This window comes from Varanus komodoensis, unplaced genomic scaffold (genome assembly GCF_004798865.1).
Source record: "Varanus komodoensis strain SLA01 unplaced genomic scaffold, ASM479886v1 scaffold10, whole genome shotgun sequence".
In the NCBI taxonomy this organism is placed as follows: domain Eukaryota; kingdom Metazoa; phylum Chordata; class Lepidosauria; order Squamata; family Varanidae; genus Varanus; species Varanus komodoensis.
Genome location: NW_025335269.1, coordinates 31,530,354 through 31,545,985, shown reverse-complemented (window position 1 = coordinate 31,545,985; position 15,632 = coordinate 31,530,354). Strand labels below are relative to the sequence as shown.

At 41.3% G+C, this 15,632-nt stretch overlaps 1 protein-coding gene across 2 annotated transcripts in view; it reads left to right on the top strand.

Annotated features, from left to right (window-relative positions):
* Window positions 1-13,820, top strand: part of TAF1B (TATA-box binding protein associated factor, RNA polymerase I subunit B) — a 51,507-nt gene extending 37,687 nt beyond the window's left edge. Inside the window, exons 9-15 of one of the 2 annotated variants that reach the window (XM_044418282.1) lie at window positions 1,133-1,280; window positions 2,298-2,475; window positions 3,075-3,121; window positions 4,791-4,881; window positions 9,462-9,532; window positions 10,517-10,691; window positions 13,134-13,820. In XM_044418282.1, the coding sequence (XP_044274217.1) occupies window positions 1,133-1,280; window positions 2,298-2,475; window positions 3,075-3,121; window positions 4,791-4,881; window positions 9,462-9,532; window positions 10,517-10,691; window positions 13,134-13,335 (912 nt within the window). In that variant the 3' untranslated portion in view covers window positions 13,336-13,820. Of the gene's footprint in view, window positions 1-1,132; window positions 1,281-2,297; window positions 2,476-3,074; window positions 3,122-4,790; window positions 4,882-9,461; window positions 9,533-10,465; window positions 10,692-13,133 lie in introns of both variants that reach the window. The other variant, XM_044418274.1, reaches the window with a different exon arrangement.
* The last annotated feature ends 1,812 nt before the right edge of the window (window positions 13,821-15,632 follow it).

Here is a 15,632-nt window from a genome sequence, read left to right as displayed (position 1 = left end):
GGGAGAGTATGGCAGCCCCATGTATAGAACATTGCAGTAATCTAAATGTAAGGTTACCAGTGCATGGATCACCAGGTAAGAGCACAACTGATATGTCAACTGCAGTTGATAAAAGGTGCTCCTGGCCACAGACACCACCAGGTATTCCAGGGACGATTCTGGGTCCAGGAGCATCCCCAGACTCCACACTCCGTCATGTAGGGGAAGTGCAACCCCATCCAGGACAGGGCAGCTTTGCTCCCTTTGCACTAGGGTTCCACCTATCAGTAGCACCTCTGACTTGTCTGGATTAAGTTTCAATTTGTTAGATGGAGAAAGCCTTCCATTTTGGGGAAGGAGTTCAGTAGAAGGTAGGAAAAGTCTGTTCTGAAAACAGCAGATAATATGTTTATGTTTGTTCTAGCTTTAAATAGAAGAAATCTGGATAAAGATTAAGTAAAACAAAGTATTGGATAAAAATGTAGTGATGCTATAGTGCAACCTGAAGGCATCATACAATTAGCTAAATTGCAATGGAATTGGTTTCTGCATCAGTAGTTTTTTATATTTGAAGGATTATTTTACTGTCCTTACATAACTATAAGTCAGTGCATCTCACACAACTGTATAAATCCATGCATTAAAAACCTGTAGCCTCTGCTATGCCTTTATTTTGAAATGAACTCACCTTAAAACAAATATATGTGATAATAACAGGGTATAAGTTATGCTGAGTTGTAACTTGTTTTTCAAATACCTTTCTAATCAATTCAGAGATTTGTCCTGCATTTTGTATTATTTGCCCAAAATACACCTATATGTGTCTTCCTTGAAGTAGTTCAAAGAAGAATGCCGCAGTGTTGTGCAGTTACAGAACTAAAGCAGTTCTGACTTAACTGATAATAGATCTTAGTAGTTTTATGCTCATCCTGCTGTTCTATTTGTTTTGGCTAAGTGTTCTTCAAATCAGCAGAATGTCAAAGATCCAGGGCAAAAGAGCAACCCTGCACAATATTTGGTGCTTTGCAGAGTCGCTGAAAACCAGCTTAGATTGCTGTGCAGAGCAAAATGTGTGTTCAGTAGAATAATGTTGCAGCAACAATTCTAGATAATAAAATGCATCTTTTAATACTTTCCATCTTTTCTCTTTTAGTCCTGGCCAACATATGAGGAGGTTCATAAAAAAATGCATGCTCTTGTAAATTATATAGAGCTACCTTGTTTTCCAGAAATAACAAACAGTAGCTTCCTTCATCCAAACATTCTCTGCATCAAGTATTTGATGGAACTTAACTTGCCTGGTAAGGGCACATTTGGTTGGGATTGAGAAGTACTTATGTGTGCAGCAGCTTATTTTAGTAGCTCGGGTGTACTTCTTCAGAATGTTATGGGGGGGAAAAGTGGAAGTTGAAATGGTGAGGGGCCAAGTTTACTGATAGAATGCAGAAACAATTGTTGCCTTTTGGGAATCAAATATAGGCAGGTGAACCTGTGTACTTCAGCCTATATGGCACTGAAGCCTCACTGGAATTCAGTGAGAGAGCTGATTCATGACATCCTTGCTAAACTGGAAAAGTAAGAAATTTTGAAAATACCTGTACAGCAAAACAGTGGATGGTAGCTACTGTTAAACTGGTGTAAAAAATAAATAAAAAATGAAGGTCCCTCTTTTTAATGCTAAAATACAAGTTAGTCTATAGATCTGACATGAATGCTGCTCAAATCTTATTTCTATGGAACATGAAAAATACAAAATTCAAGAATTACAGTGTCCCATTAGTCTAATCCTGTTTAGATCTCTCTCCTGTTAAAATCAGTGAAACTTTACAGTACTTAGTTTAGGCTGGATTATTCTCAAGGCTGCACTGAAGTGGAGTCACTATATGTTCAAGGTACATATATACTTTTACACTAATGATATCTGCAATATATCATAAATATAGTAAATTGCTGCTTATCACAAAGTGCTTCAGGGTGGTCAAATAATGCTTGTTAAACCCATTACACTATTAACTGGGAGAGGGGCTTTCCATGTTGAATAAACCTGAAATAAGCAGATTTATTTACAAGTACATTGCATTCATGTTAGTAGAACTTCCTTTCAGGCTAGCGTGCTTCAGCTCACCACTGTATGGCTCATACAAACTTGACAAAATTCCTACATGGAAGCATGCAAAGTTAGTGTGCAATTCATGCGACAGATTGTCATGGGTGGTGCTTTACATGCAGATTTGTTAACTCTGTCCCCAAACTTGTTTTTTTGTATTGAAATGTTACCATGTTCAAAGTTGTCCTCATTTTAAAATCTTTTATTTCAGATGATATGCACAGTTGGACTTGCAGGGTAGTAAAAAAAACTGGCGTTGGTGAAACAGACTTCTTGACGCTTCATCCAGGGAATAAATCATCTCAGAAAGTGAAATATGATATTCTTGCTATGGCTGTTATTGTAGTAGTATTGAAAATTCTGTACTTGCTGGATGACCAATATGAGTGGTAAGTGTGCATTAATGTATAACAAACAAAACTTAATAACTTACTACAGGCTCAGAGTCACAAAAACACTAGATAAATCCTTAACTATCAAGGAATAAACAAATAACTATTGCATTACGGGAAATATAAATATCACTTAATAGTAACGTCCCCCTATTATTTATGTACATGGCACATAGATTCCCATTTCCCATTATTTGCTTGGTCATTGAATAACAGTGGTTATTAAAACTTTATAAAGGGCTGGTTTTATTGGACACAGAACTGATTCAAATATTTCTTAACCCATTTGGAAGCAGTGAGACGCAACTCTTCTGCCCCATTTACTACACCAGTGTTGCATCTTCTGAGGACAGCAAGTGCTGCCACAGAAGGGTTCAGTGCAAGTGGATAGACTCCCGTTCCAAAGCCTGAGGCAGCTGGAAAACCACATACAGGGAAGTAGGTGTTGGGGGCTGTACATTAAGTAAGCAATATTTTATCATTACAAATAAGACCTTTGAATATTTTGGTTAAAATCATTCAGATCATGAATCTTTAAATACCTTTAAAGAATGTAGACTGCGATTCCAGTAAACAGTAAATCTGATCATTTTCAGGCAACTAGCAAACTATGCTGAAGAAGAAAACGAGAACAATGAAGAAGGTACCAAGCATTTTAGTAGTGTACATGTGAGACAGTTGTGAAATTGATTTGTTTACACTGTGTGAACTGAAAAGCATTCCATTGTATGATTTCATGTATGGAAGAAAGAACAAAATCTGTGCACAAAATTGAACATTTCATGATTTCAAATGGCTTCCAAGCCGGATCTGAATAAATGCAGTCATTTAGATTTTAAGTAGATGCAGAAGTAGTATATCAAATACTAAAGATTCAGGTTTCAGAAATGCAAGATTTTCATGTGGGTGCATGCATATGAAACTTACCCTATTTCTTAAAGGTAGTGAAAGGATCAGGGACCGGCTACAGTAGGTGTAGGCAGCCTGGCATCCCCCAGATGCTTTGGGCTTCAATTCCCATCATCTCTGGCTAGCATACTGGTGCTCAGCGATTATAGGAGTTGCAGTTCAAAACATCTAGGCAGCACCTGGTTGCCTAGGCTGAGGTACAGGATCATGTTTTTCCTTCTCTTCTCCCCTCTCTTCCCCAATACAAATTTTCCTCACATTTCTGAGCTAGTTTTAACTATGAGTAATGTTCAAACTGTGAATAGAGCTAGTCCACATGACAGGGAGAAGGTTGATAGGCCCCAGTGGCTTGTTAACACCCCTTGCTTGCTGGTGCGTTCCCTAATTACCTTCTTCAAGTTTCATGGCTAGTGATGTGTGAAGAATCTGGTTTGAAGGTGGGAATCCATCGGATTGGATTGGATTGAAGTGGCTCCCCAGACTCTTGAACCACTTTCTCTCTGCCCCAAGTTCACCTCATGCTAAATGTTTCCAGGGACATCTGTCAGGAAACAAGACCAAGCAAAGTTACCGGGCACACATGCCACCTGCATGCCTGCTGTGTGAGCAGCGTTCTGTTTTCATGCATATGAACTTACGTACTTTGCATACTTTCCCAAATAATGTTGTACTTTGCACAGAGAAGGGGTTTGTTAGCTTCCCTAAGTGTTCACAGACTTGATCTTAGCTTGGCTCACTTTCTGGCCAGGGTGAAGTACAGGAAAGAAGTCTTGGCAGTGCAAGAGAGCCAGATTGTGGCCAGGTCTTCACAACCCTGGTTATGGCATGCGGACCTGGCGAAGCTGGGGTGGCCAACAACCACTCGCTGCCACTGCAGCTACCCACCCTCATGAGGTTCAGGCATTACAACAACCTGCAAGCGGTGAGGGGAAATCAGCTGGTGATGAGTCACTGAAGCTCACCAACCACCCTCACCTTACATGAACTAAGTCATATACTTAAGTCTTCCAGATTTTGTAGGTCAGCAGTAGGTCTTGTCCCTCAGGGGGGTATCACAGAGTGAAGAAGGACATCTGTTCTTTGGGTAACAAAGCAGATAAAATGGTTTTGATTTAGGGCACAATGCGGAACATCCCTCTCTTAGAGAGAACATCCAGTTGAATTGCACTTATGAATTAATTGAAATTGATGTAAGTTACCCTAAAATATCAAAAAATACAGTACTTTCAATCACAATTTAAAGGGGATCAATATAATATGGAGTGTTTGAGTTTGGCATTGAGCTAGTCTCTTTCAGCCTACTCTACTTTGCACAATTCTCATTAGGTTGAAATGTTGCTATTAAGTTTCTTGAACAAAGGGAGAGGTAAAAATTAACAAATAACAAATTATTTTTACTATAGGCAGACCAGTGTTCAATATTAGAAAATGGTACTTTGTTGTAAAGAACACTTTAGATTTGGAGCAGAAGAAATTTAATGAAAAAAAAATCAGGTATGTTCAGAGATTGATTATTTTATTTTATGTTTTTATTTTTGATTTGGAGAAATGTGAAGTTATTGATAATACTGAGTAATACTTGAGAATGAGAAGTAAAATTGGTACACCAAATATGTTTTGTTGGGAAATCTGTTTCTTTATGTGTAAATTTTTTTAAATATATTTTGGTGGGTGGTTCTTTCCACTTATACTACCACTGCTGCTATTGAAAAAGAAGTAAAAATAATGAATGGAAGAAATGTTTTTAAATAATTAATACATTTTAAAATACATTAAGTGCTGATTTGTTATCTGTATCATTTTGAGATAAAATCAAAAATGAGCCTCAGGCCTTATCTAGGTGAGATGATCAGAGGTCCCTGCTGCATTTCCTCTCTAGACTTTTTTTGAAGAAGTAGCCATAGCAAAGGGGGAGAGTCGTGATTTATGTCAGGAGTCAGAACCATTGCTGTGATGGGAAGGCAGTCTGATTTTTCCTAACTATCAGCTGTTTTGTTCATTTACTTCTTTATGTGAAACATTTATATCCTATTTTTCGAAGCAATTAGCCAATAAACAGCTCACAGTACAATCAGGCTAGAATACATTTTAAAAACAATTTTAAAATGTATTCTAGCCTGGCTAGAATATACATGGCTAAATCTAGATCCAGATTTAGCCATGTATATTCTAGTGGGCTGGTGGAAGCAGACCTCCCTGCTTTCTTGTCCCTTGAGCAGCCCTTCCAGTTCTGTACAGATGCAATGCAGGAGGTTGAGGAAGGAAACTGGGGAAGCCCTACGTGGCATAGATACGTACCTTCCATGAGAGGGTTTCTCTTGGTGTGGCATTTGCCCCAGAGGGGGAAGTAGGGCAGTTCCGGGGAGGGGGTGTTCACTGCCATCAATCCTTGCTGTTCTGCCTAAATCTGGATCCAACTCAATAAATACCATAAACACTATTTAAAATGACAATTTAAAAGCACATATGAAAATGCATATGTGCATTTTCACATGCTATGTGCATGTGAAAATGCATATAGCAGCATTTTAAAAAATCCAGTCCAAATTGGCAAAGATTAAAAAAAAAAACCAGAGCAATGGCAGTTTTAAAATTTCAGATCAATATAAGCAGACTGCAAAAGAACTTCTTTTCATGTGCTGCAATTGACCTGTTAGGGTACCTATTAATTTTTTCTCATTTAATCACAAGTAAACACGATAATATTAATTGAGGAGAGTTTGTCAGAGAAACTAAACTATTTGTTGAAACTAAATAGGAAGGAGTATTAGGCTTTTCCCTAAGGTCTTGATCCTACTTAAGTTTATGGCTGGGGGCTGGGGCGGGGGAGTTATTTATATGTAACTATCCACCAGTATTTCGATTTCTTCACGGTTTCTGTGCATCACACATATGGGCTCTGCATGCATACATTTTCCCTGTGCAGGAAGATTCCAAGGCTAATTAATTAGTATTTGGTGGGAGCCCCTCCCTGGGCCTGCCTTGGTGTGAGAGGGGGGGCTCCCTCCTGGTCCTCAGTTCTTCATCGACCACCATTGTGGGTACATCAGGAAGTTCCTCTTCTGCTCCTACCTATGCACTTAACTTTTTCCTGCATGAGTCCTTGCTTTTCAACTACATCTCACTCAATATTGCTTCCAAATCCTTCTTGCAGCCTTTCTTTCTGAGAGAGAAAAAAGAGAAGTTTGTATCTGTTTGTTCTTCTCTGCTACACCATTTACTCACCTGCTTTCCTCACTGCACCGCATGTCACATTCCTCTCTTTATCCAACTTTGCTTCGCCTTCCCCTGTCATGGTACTCAAAGAACAATTTAGAAATTGTTCACACTGCAGCAGTAAACTTCCCCCAACCAGTGGGCACTCACAGTGCCTCTTCTGCCTGGGGGAGAGTCACATAGTAAGAGGCCTGCTACCGCAGCCAGGCTTTCACCAAACAGATGAAGAAGCACAGGGCTGACTGCCTGAAAGCTGGAGCAGAGCCTTCCACGAGAATAGCTCCTCTCAGCTATCAGAGCAACCATCAACATCTGCAGCCACAACATCCTTCGTGCCTGCACTGGCAGCAGGACCCCCTGTGGTCACCTTGCAGAGGGAGCAAGCCAAAAACCTGCCAACACCACCAAACCCAAGAAACTAACAAAAAGGGTGAAGGCTAATTCAAACAAGGGCAAAGGTGGCAGTAAGCGCACAAAGCACCATGATAAGATGCCCCCTTCTGGCCTCCTGTGTAATAGAGATGCAGTGCCAGGGCCCAACATTCGGCACTCCTCACCAGTACTGAGGTTAGTCCATAAGACCTTGACACCAATGCACCCAGTGGCTATGAGCACATCCTTCTCAGAGGACAAGATTAAAGAACCCTCCTCACCTAGGTGGCAGCTAGCTTCCATCACCTTGGGACCAAGGAACACCTCCCCTCCTTCACCAATCCCAAGTGTGGCCTGCTCCATTGGTCCCAACAGGTGCAGCTTTTGATCCTGCACCCCCATCACTCACCGGAACAGTAGACCTGAATGGCCAACACTTCCACACAAAAAGGGACTATGATACAGAGTTCCACCATGAGTGTTGGGCCTCCTACTCAAGATGGCCAGAGTGCCTGTGTTGGGGTCCGGCACACTCCAACAGTCCTCAAACATACCATGAAAATCCAAGCTGCACCAAGGCCATCCATGTCCAGGTCTCTCAGAGAAGCTAGGACCCAATGCTCTCTACCCACCCTCCAGCAGACCCAACTGCCTTAAGTCCCTGCACTAGGCCCATAATCATCAATCTTCAGGCCTCAATCCCAAGCATTAGACTTGTACAGTTATCCATCAAACTTGGAGTCTTACCAGACCAGCCCTCCGAAGCATTGCCAGATGACCCCTTATGACACTCCCTCTCCATTGGAAGACCCAGTACTGTTCTCTAACCAAGTCCTGCGGGTGGCCAACCACAAGAACTGGGAAGAGCCAAAGACCTGGTGTTTGAGGCAGTGTACACCAAGCCAACAGGCCCTGTGACTATACCTGCCCTACTAACATTGATGATCCTGGTGAGACTGGAATGGGAGTCAGCTGCCCCTCTGGAGCCCCAACACCCAAAAGGCTGGAGAACATGTACCCAGTGCAGGAACAAGATGCAACATTCCTGTCTCAGCACAGGAATGTCTCCAAACTCCATCATTGTAGAGTCTGCCGAGGGGCCATCCAGGATGGAGCACTCCATGCTGGCCAATAAGGAGGGTTGCTGGGCAGGTGCTATGGGGTGCCATTTCTTTTCTTCAGTCAGCCTAACCATCAAGACGGTGAATTACCCGGCCACCATGACCAGGTACCATCTGATGATGTCGAACAGAATTGTTCCTCTATGTGAGGCCTACCCCTGGAAATCACAGCACCTAGCCAATGACATCAGGTCAGAAGCCACCCATCTCATCTCATCCTAACGACCTCCAGTGGTGGACTATCTGTCAGAATATTGGCACTGGCTCCACTTTTACTCCTCCAGACCTGAGCCTAATTATCACTAGAGAGACCTCTGTCTCTATATGGGTCCCTCAGTAATCCAGGGCAAGTGGGATCCCCACAATGTGTCAAGGCACATCCACCACTTGGAGATGCTGGCAGTGCAAAAGACCCTCATCACATTCCAGAAACTTGTTCTGAGTCACCACATGCAGATCATCTTGGACAGCATGAAGGTGGTCTGCTACAGGACACTTGGTACCACACAAAGTGGAAGCCTTTACCTCATTTGCCACACAACACAATTTCGAACCCACCAATTGTTCCATATGCCAGGTGCTCATTTTCCTGAAATCCTTCTTCTGATGGGGCCTCAAGACAGCTTCCATCTGTGTGTTCATGGCTGCTATCTCAGCCTTCCATGCCCTCATACAGGGCCACTCTACCTTCTCTCACCTTCTCTCAACAGTTCCTTAGAGGCCTCAGCCAGACCACCAACACCCATAAGGCCTATCTAAGTCCTCCAAGCCCTTACAAAAAATCCCTTCGAACCCATGGCCACCACAGTCCTGTGCCTGCTGTGGTGGAAGACCGCCTTCCTGGTGGTCATCATCTCAGCCTGATGCACAAGTGGCCTGGCCACCCACCAGTCTGATGCACAAGTGGCCTGGCCACCCACCAGTCTGATGCCCTGGACCTCACTTTCCACAAGGACAAAGTGGGTCTCCAATCCAAAGTGGTCTGCTCCTTCCATCTTAATGTGCTGCCAGCTTTCCCTGCAACACCAGCCTATGCAATTGAGACAGAGCTCCTTTCCCCAACATCCAGCAGGCCCTGGCCTTTTACAAGGACAGAACTGCCCCCCTCCAATGCTCACAACAGCTCTTCATTGCCTACGGCTGTGCAAATACAGGGTTCCCTATCTCCTCACAGAGGCTGGCAAAATGGGTTGTTGCCCTCACCTATGAGCTCTCCGGGCTCCATCCCTCAGGACTGAGACGCACTCACTCCACACAAGCAACAGCTACCTCTACATGCACTCAGAGCCCATATATGTGAATGCACAGATGACCACTCAAAGAACAACAGTTACATGTAAGCACCCTGCCTTTTTTCATCTGTAGGTATTTATGGAGATGTGAGAAGCCACTATTATATACAGCAAGGGAAATGTCTGTTGTTCTCAAGAAAAGGCGTAAGTATAATTATTTTATTCCTTCTGTTCTAAGGCAATGAGCATGACACCTTTTCTCAGACAATTTGAACTTGCTCTTCACTAGGTTTTAGAACCAGATTACGAGAATGTGTGAGACATGACAATTTTACATAGGGGAATTGGGGCATTAATTCCCAAACAGGTAAGTAGACAAATTGGAATGGGTAGCCAGCGGCCTTCCCATTGACCAGCATATGTAGTAGCTGAGCATTTCCATGGAATTATCATTCTGGATTGGGTGAAATCTAGTGAAGTATTTTTGTTGACCGAACTTCTCTCAGCAGAACCTGGAGGACGGGTGATTCTCCCTCCTTCCACTTAGAGAGCCCTTGGACTAATATAGTGGAATATAAGTGTAATACTAAATGAATAAATAACACCTGCAAGCCTTCAAAAACTGCTGTGGAGGGTGAGGGGGGGACTGAGGGGAGGAATCAAGTCCCATTGTATGAGCAGATATCCACACCTTTGGCTTCTACCCCTTGAATTCTTCCTGGCTCAGCTACCTACACTGAAAATAGGTGGTTACAGCACTCCATGAAGGGAAAGACCTTGCCATACTCCTATCATGTTCACACAGACAGTATCAGAGTTAGGGCATTCCTAGCTAAAGAGGAGATTGCAGTTCTTTGTCTTCAGTTCATCTCATCTTTGGGCTTGAGTTGTAGAATATTTACATATTGACTTAAAAGTTCCTCATGTGAGACAGCCAGATTCTTCAAGAAGAGTGTAAGTTTTGTTATTACTTTACCTTCACCACCTCTTCTAAACTTTCGGAAATAACTTTTAGACAGCACTCAAATGTGTGATGTGAAGATTGCTTTCCTCATACAAATGGCTTAGGCTTTATCTTCCTGGAAGGATCTTAAAAACATTTTGTGGCTTATTGTTGTAGTGTTTTGCTTTTAACAGAAATGGTAGTGGACCTTCAAAGGCAATTCCGTGCACTTTCTGGCTCCACAGAACCTACGGAGAAGCCGACACCTTCCATTTTCCAGCTGAACTGGACTAACGAAAACACAGCACAGAATTGTTTTCATGGCCACAGTCTTGCTGGAGTTTTGCAACAAAAAGGCAGTATATTTACAACTTTGAATACAAACTATTGGTTGTGTACAACTAAACTGTGCAAAGAGAGGTATGTGTTTGATAACTGTTGAAAATGTAGGCTTTAAAAACAACTTTATAGTAAGACATTTTATGAAAAAAAGCAATTGTAGACTATGTAGGCTCTAAAAAGTCTACATAAAAGTAGCACTTTCCTTCCTTTAAATTATGTTTCATAGTTTGTATCTTTGTTGGATCCTTCTTGAGTTAGAAGAATGGTAACAACATTGTGAAGCTAAAAAGAAAATGTTGGTGATAGAATTCACTGTTGAGATAGACATTTCCTTCTTCTCTTGTGATGCTATTTTTTCTAGATTAAGCATGCAATCCAATGGGGATGCCTATAAGCCTCTGAACTTGGACCACAGGCAGTCCCTGAGTTGCGAACATCCAAGTTACAAACAACCCATACTTACAACAAACTTCCATAAAGTCTATTAACTAAAAAAACACTGCAGTAAGTCGTCATCACCATAGAGAGGGGAGAATTGGAAGGTGAGAGAAGGAGAGCCTCCAAAGCATCATCATAGAGAGAGGGTAGATGAAAGGAGAGAGAGGGAGGCCTCCAAAGCGCACCTTCCTGTCCCGCCCATCCAGAAAGGGCAATCTCCACATTTCCTTTCTGCAAGGAACTGGTGAGTTTGGGTGGGGAGGGGGCTAGCAATACTTGCATTTTTCCACTTTCACAAGAGTCCTGCACTCCTAACCCCTGTGAATGTGGAGGGCGAACTATACATGATCTGACTTGCATACAAATTTGACTTAAAGACAAATTTCAGTTTTCTCAGGAATTGAACATGTTCGTAACACAGGGACTGCCTGTATTTCAAACATTCTGTGCAAAGTAGGAGGAGTGTGAGGCTTCGACACTTCAGACAGGTAGAGAAGGAGACTGGGATATGCTGTATCCTGGTGACCTGTGTCTTCTCCCTGCCCCCTGGAATGGGCCCCTTTTTCATCACTGAGATGACTTTTACAGCCTTGGAGAAAAAGCCCACCTAACCTGACCTTGGATCTCAGAATCCAACAAATCTTGTAACCCCCTGGATGCTGTCTAGGGGCCACAGGATTGCTTTCTAAACCATCAAAAGAAAGGGAAGAAAAATGTTTATTTGTAGTAAAGACATTACTTTGTGCTATGTGGCTTTTCAGTTATTAATACATGACTTACATAAATATTTAAACTACAGATAGTGGATAATTGGATAACAAGGAGCCATCATTTATTATTTGAACTGAAAAATAAAAATATGGTTTATGTATGAGAAAGTAGGAGCATGCTATTCACAGTGCTGTTAAATTCTGTCAACCAGTAGTGAGCAAGTGAAAAAGACGTGTAGGGAAGTGAATGATTCAAGCTACTATTAATTTCTTGCTGGTAACAAAACTGGGTTTTGTATATTATTCTGTAATAGCCTGGCTGCAAAATCCTTTGTCTGACTTAGCTTACTGAATATGTGTTGGTCTGAGCCCATTTCCTTTGTTACGGAAATGTAGTGTTGTGTTTTGTAGTAATAACAAACCATTGTAGTCACTGTAAATCAGGATATTTTTATGCAACTTATTTCCCAATATAATCCATAGCTTGTAGCCAGGTTTTGCATTCTTGAAAAAGAGCCAAGACAAAACTCTTCTTTTTTCCTTTAAAGATAAATATATCCACAACCATGATTTTTTGTAGGAAGGCTTATCTGTTTCAAAGCATTAATTCTGGTTTTATTAGTAATAAACAAAGTGCCCTAATGCTTGAATAAGGCACTATAAAACAATTTCTACACAATAGCATATCCAGACAGCTGTGAGTGTGTATTGATGTCACAGAGAGAGGGAAAATAAAACCAAGAGCACAAGTCATAATTCAGTGCAACAGAAATATGAAGCAGAGAGATTTCCCCTGGGCAAGTTTTTAATCATCTGGACGCTCTTACAGAAAAGATTCTGTCTATAATTCAGGAAAACAATAGCATGCTGCCTGCTTGAAATCTAGATGGCCCAGAGACTGCTGAACGCACTGCATCCAAAGAAACTTTCCACATGGATCAGGCAGAGGGTGGTGGTGGTGGTTTCATCATGCTGATATAAGCATCCAACATGGGTGGTTTTCAACAGGAGCGTGAAAACTGGTAGATCTGCGCAAGAGCCACTGAGCACAGCTTGCCGTGTGATTTATGTTAGGCAGCCTCTACTCCACCCATTCCCCATTTGTTTGATTAGGACTTTTGAATGGAGTTAAGAAAATTACGCATTAACAGATTAATTATATGGCTTTGCCTAAGTCCTGAGTATAAGACAGATACTAAGACTTAACAGAGTTATTTAGGAGGCAGGTGTAGCAAAGATCATGAGTGCTGTCTAAATGTTTGTAGTTGTATTGATATGAGGAAAGTTTAAATTAACATTCATAGGATAGGCCCTTTTTTCTGGATATTGTAATTGAAAATCAATTTGATATTTTTCTCACTTCTTTTTATAGGGTGTGTGGCCATCTGGCACACTATAGAGAATCAGATTTTCCCCATACCTACCAGTTTGTGTTAAATCTTTTTGCCTTCCTCCTGCGGGTGAAGCCCTCCCTCATCCATGAAGAAGTGTGTGCCATAGAACATAAACTCTTTCACTCACGCTTTCATAAGAAATACAGAATTTTCAAAGTTCATAAAAGTGGAAAGTCATAAAGGCTTGAAAGAGTGAAGATTTACAGCAACTAAAGCAATCTATGAAGCTAATCCATACTTTCAATTACCTAAACAGAACTCAGAAGACAAGACAGTTGTGCCCATTCTGCAATTAGTTTATATTTGGGTTTGGCTCAGATGGCACGATCCTGATCCAACACAGCACAGTTTGTTGGAGTGGAAACTGTGTGTTTGAGCACTCCCTCTTACCTCTCACTTTTGCCTTTCCTTTTACTCCTCTAACTTCATAGAAGAAGATGGTTTGTTGAACCAAACTTTCCCGTATCTCCCAGACTATGAATCTGATTTGAATGCCACACAACAAACCAGAATATCAAATCTATGGGACTGGAAATGCAACATGTGAATTGGACCTTACAGTTCATACCTGTTTGTATATACTCTGTTTTTTTCTGTCAGATATATAGATGCTAATATATCAAAGTGTCACCTATTTGAAATAAAAGTGTTTTTTTTTTTCCAAACCAAATTGTCAAGTTCATGTTCAGTGTTCTAAAGTTGTGATCTTACAGTTTGGTGGCAATATTTATTTATTTATTTATTTATTTATTAAAACATTTCTATGCCGCCCCTTGCCGAAGCCTCGGGGCGGCTCACACACAAAATAAAATACAATAAAATACAAAAATAACAATATAAAATTCACAATATAAAATAAATAACAATATAAAAGAAGTTGCCCTGGCCAGATAAATAAACAAATATTGTTAACAATTAAAATGACGCTTAAATAAAAAGGTCTTCGCCTGGCGCTGAAAAACAAATAACGACGGCGCCAGGCGGACCTCTCTGGGGAGCGCATTCCATAGATTGGGCGCCACCGCAGAAAAAGCCCTCCTCCGAGTACCTACCCTCCTAATTTCCTTCACAGAGGGTTCCCGGAGAAGGGCCTCTCCCTCTGATCTTAAGGGGCAGGCGGGCATATATGGATGTAAGCGCTCCTTCAGGTAACCAGGACCCAAGCCGTTTAAATATATTTCTTTGTTAAGAAAAAGTGGCTGATACTTAAGGCATAGTTGCCTGCTTCAAATGTGGCAGTTGCAAGCTAATACTACACTTTTTAAATCCAAGGTGGGAATAGGTTATGGAGAGAACTACTTAGATTTTTCAGCTACTTAGATTTTTCAAATGCCTCAGGCTGCTCTTTTGTAGAATTCCTTGTTTCTGTAATGGCAGAAGATTGCTGCATAACACTACTGAATAAAAGAATTTTTAATATACAGTGGTACCTCAGCTCACGAACTTAATCTGTTCCAGGACTCTGGTCATGACCCAAATTGGTTGTGAGCCAAGTTAAATTTCCCCATAAGGATCAATGTAAATAAGGTTAATCCGTTCTGTAAGAAAAATGTGAAGCAAAGTGACAAAGAACAACAAAGATCATGGCCATCTTCCCCCACACACACACCCTGAGCACAAGCGTGGCCATCTCCCCGCCCCCCCAGCACAACCGCGATCATGCCTGTCATTTTGTTCACAACCTGATTTGGTCGTGAACTGAGGTGTTTGTGAGCTGAGGTACCACTGTATTTTCAGTACTTTTATAGCAGTGTTTTCCTTCTTTTTTACAAAAGGTTTTGGAGATTGTTTGCCTTTCTGCATCAACAATGCTTTAACTTTAATATTCTTTTAAAAAGTGAGACACCTATCAAGATTTTGGCCTGAGCTTTTAAGGCAGAAGTTTGATTAGATGTTTTCCACAGTGTAAATGAATAAATGGGTGCATGTGTGGTAATCTCTGAAGAGCCTAAAAGCCAATTATCTAATTCACCATTTCTCCCTTTGGATTTTTCCTCCTGGCTTACCCTTGAGTTCCATCATTTGTTTTAAGATTTACAATTTGATGATCCTATACCCATTTCCAGAATAGGGAGATTAATTCTTGAATTCTTAGATGTCCTCAAGAAGTTTAGGACATCTGAACATAAAGACCAAACAAGTTAATATTTCTTCAGCACAGAAGCTGATAACTCATGTATAGGGTTGAGTATCCCAGCTTTGTAAAAGGTTAAGTACAGAGAAAAGCTGGAAATTTGTGGGCAGTATGAGCTTAAACATTCTGGCCAGGGTAGTATAATGGTTAGGTTTTTGGACTGGGACTCATGAGAATGAGTTTAGTCCCTCTCTGCCATGGGCAACTTAGGGCCAATCACTGATGCTCAGGTTAACCTACCTCACAGGGTTGTGAGGATAAAACAGAGGAGTATGTAAGCCACCTTGAGTTCTTTGCAGAATTATTGGTGTGGTATAAATAAATAATAAAAATGGCTGTACAT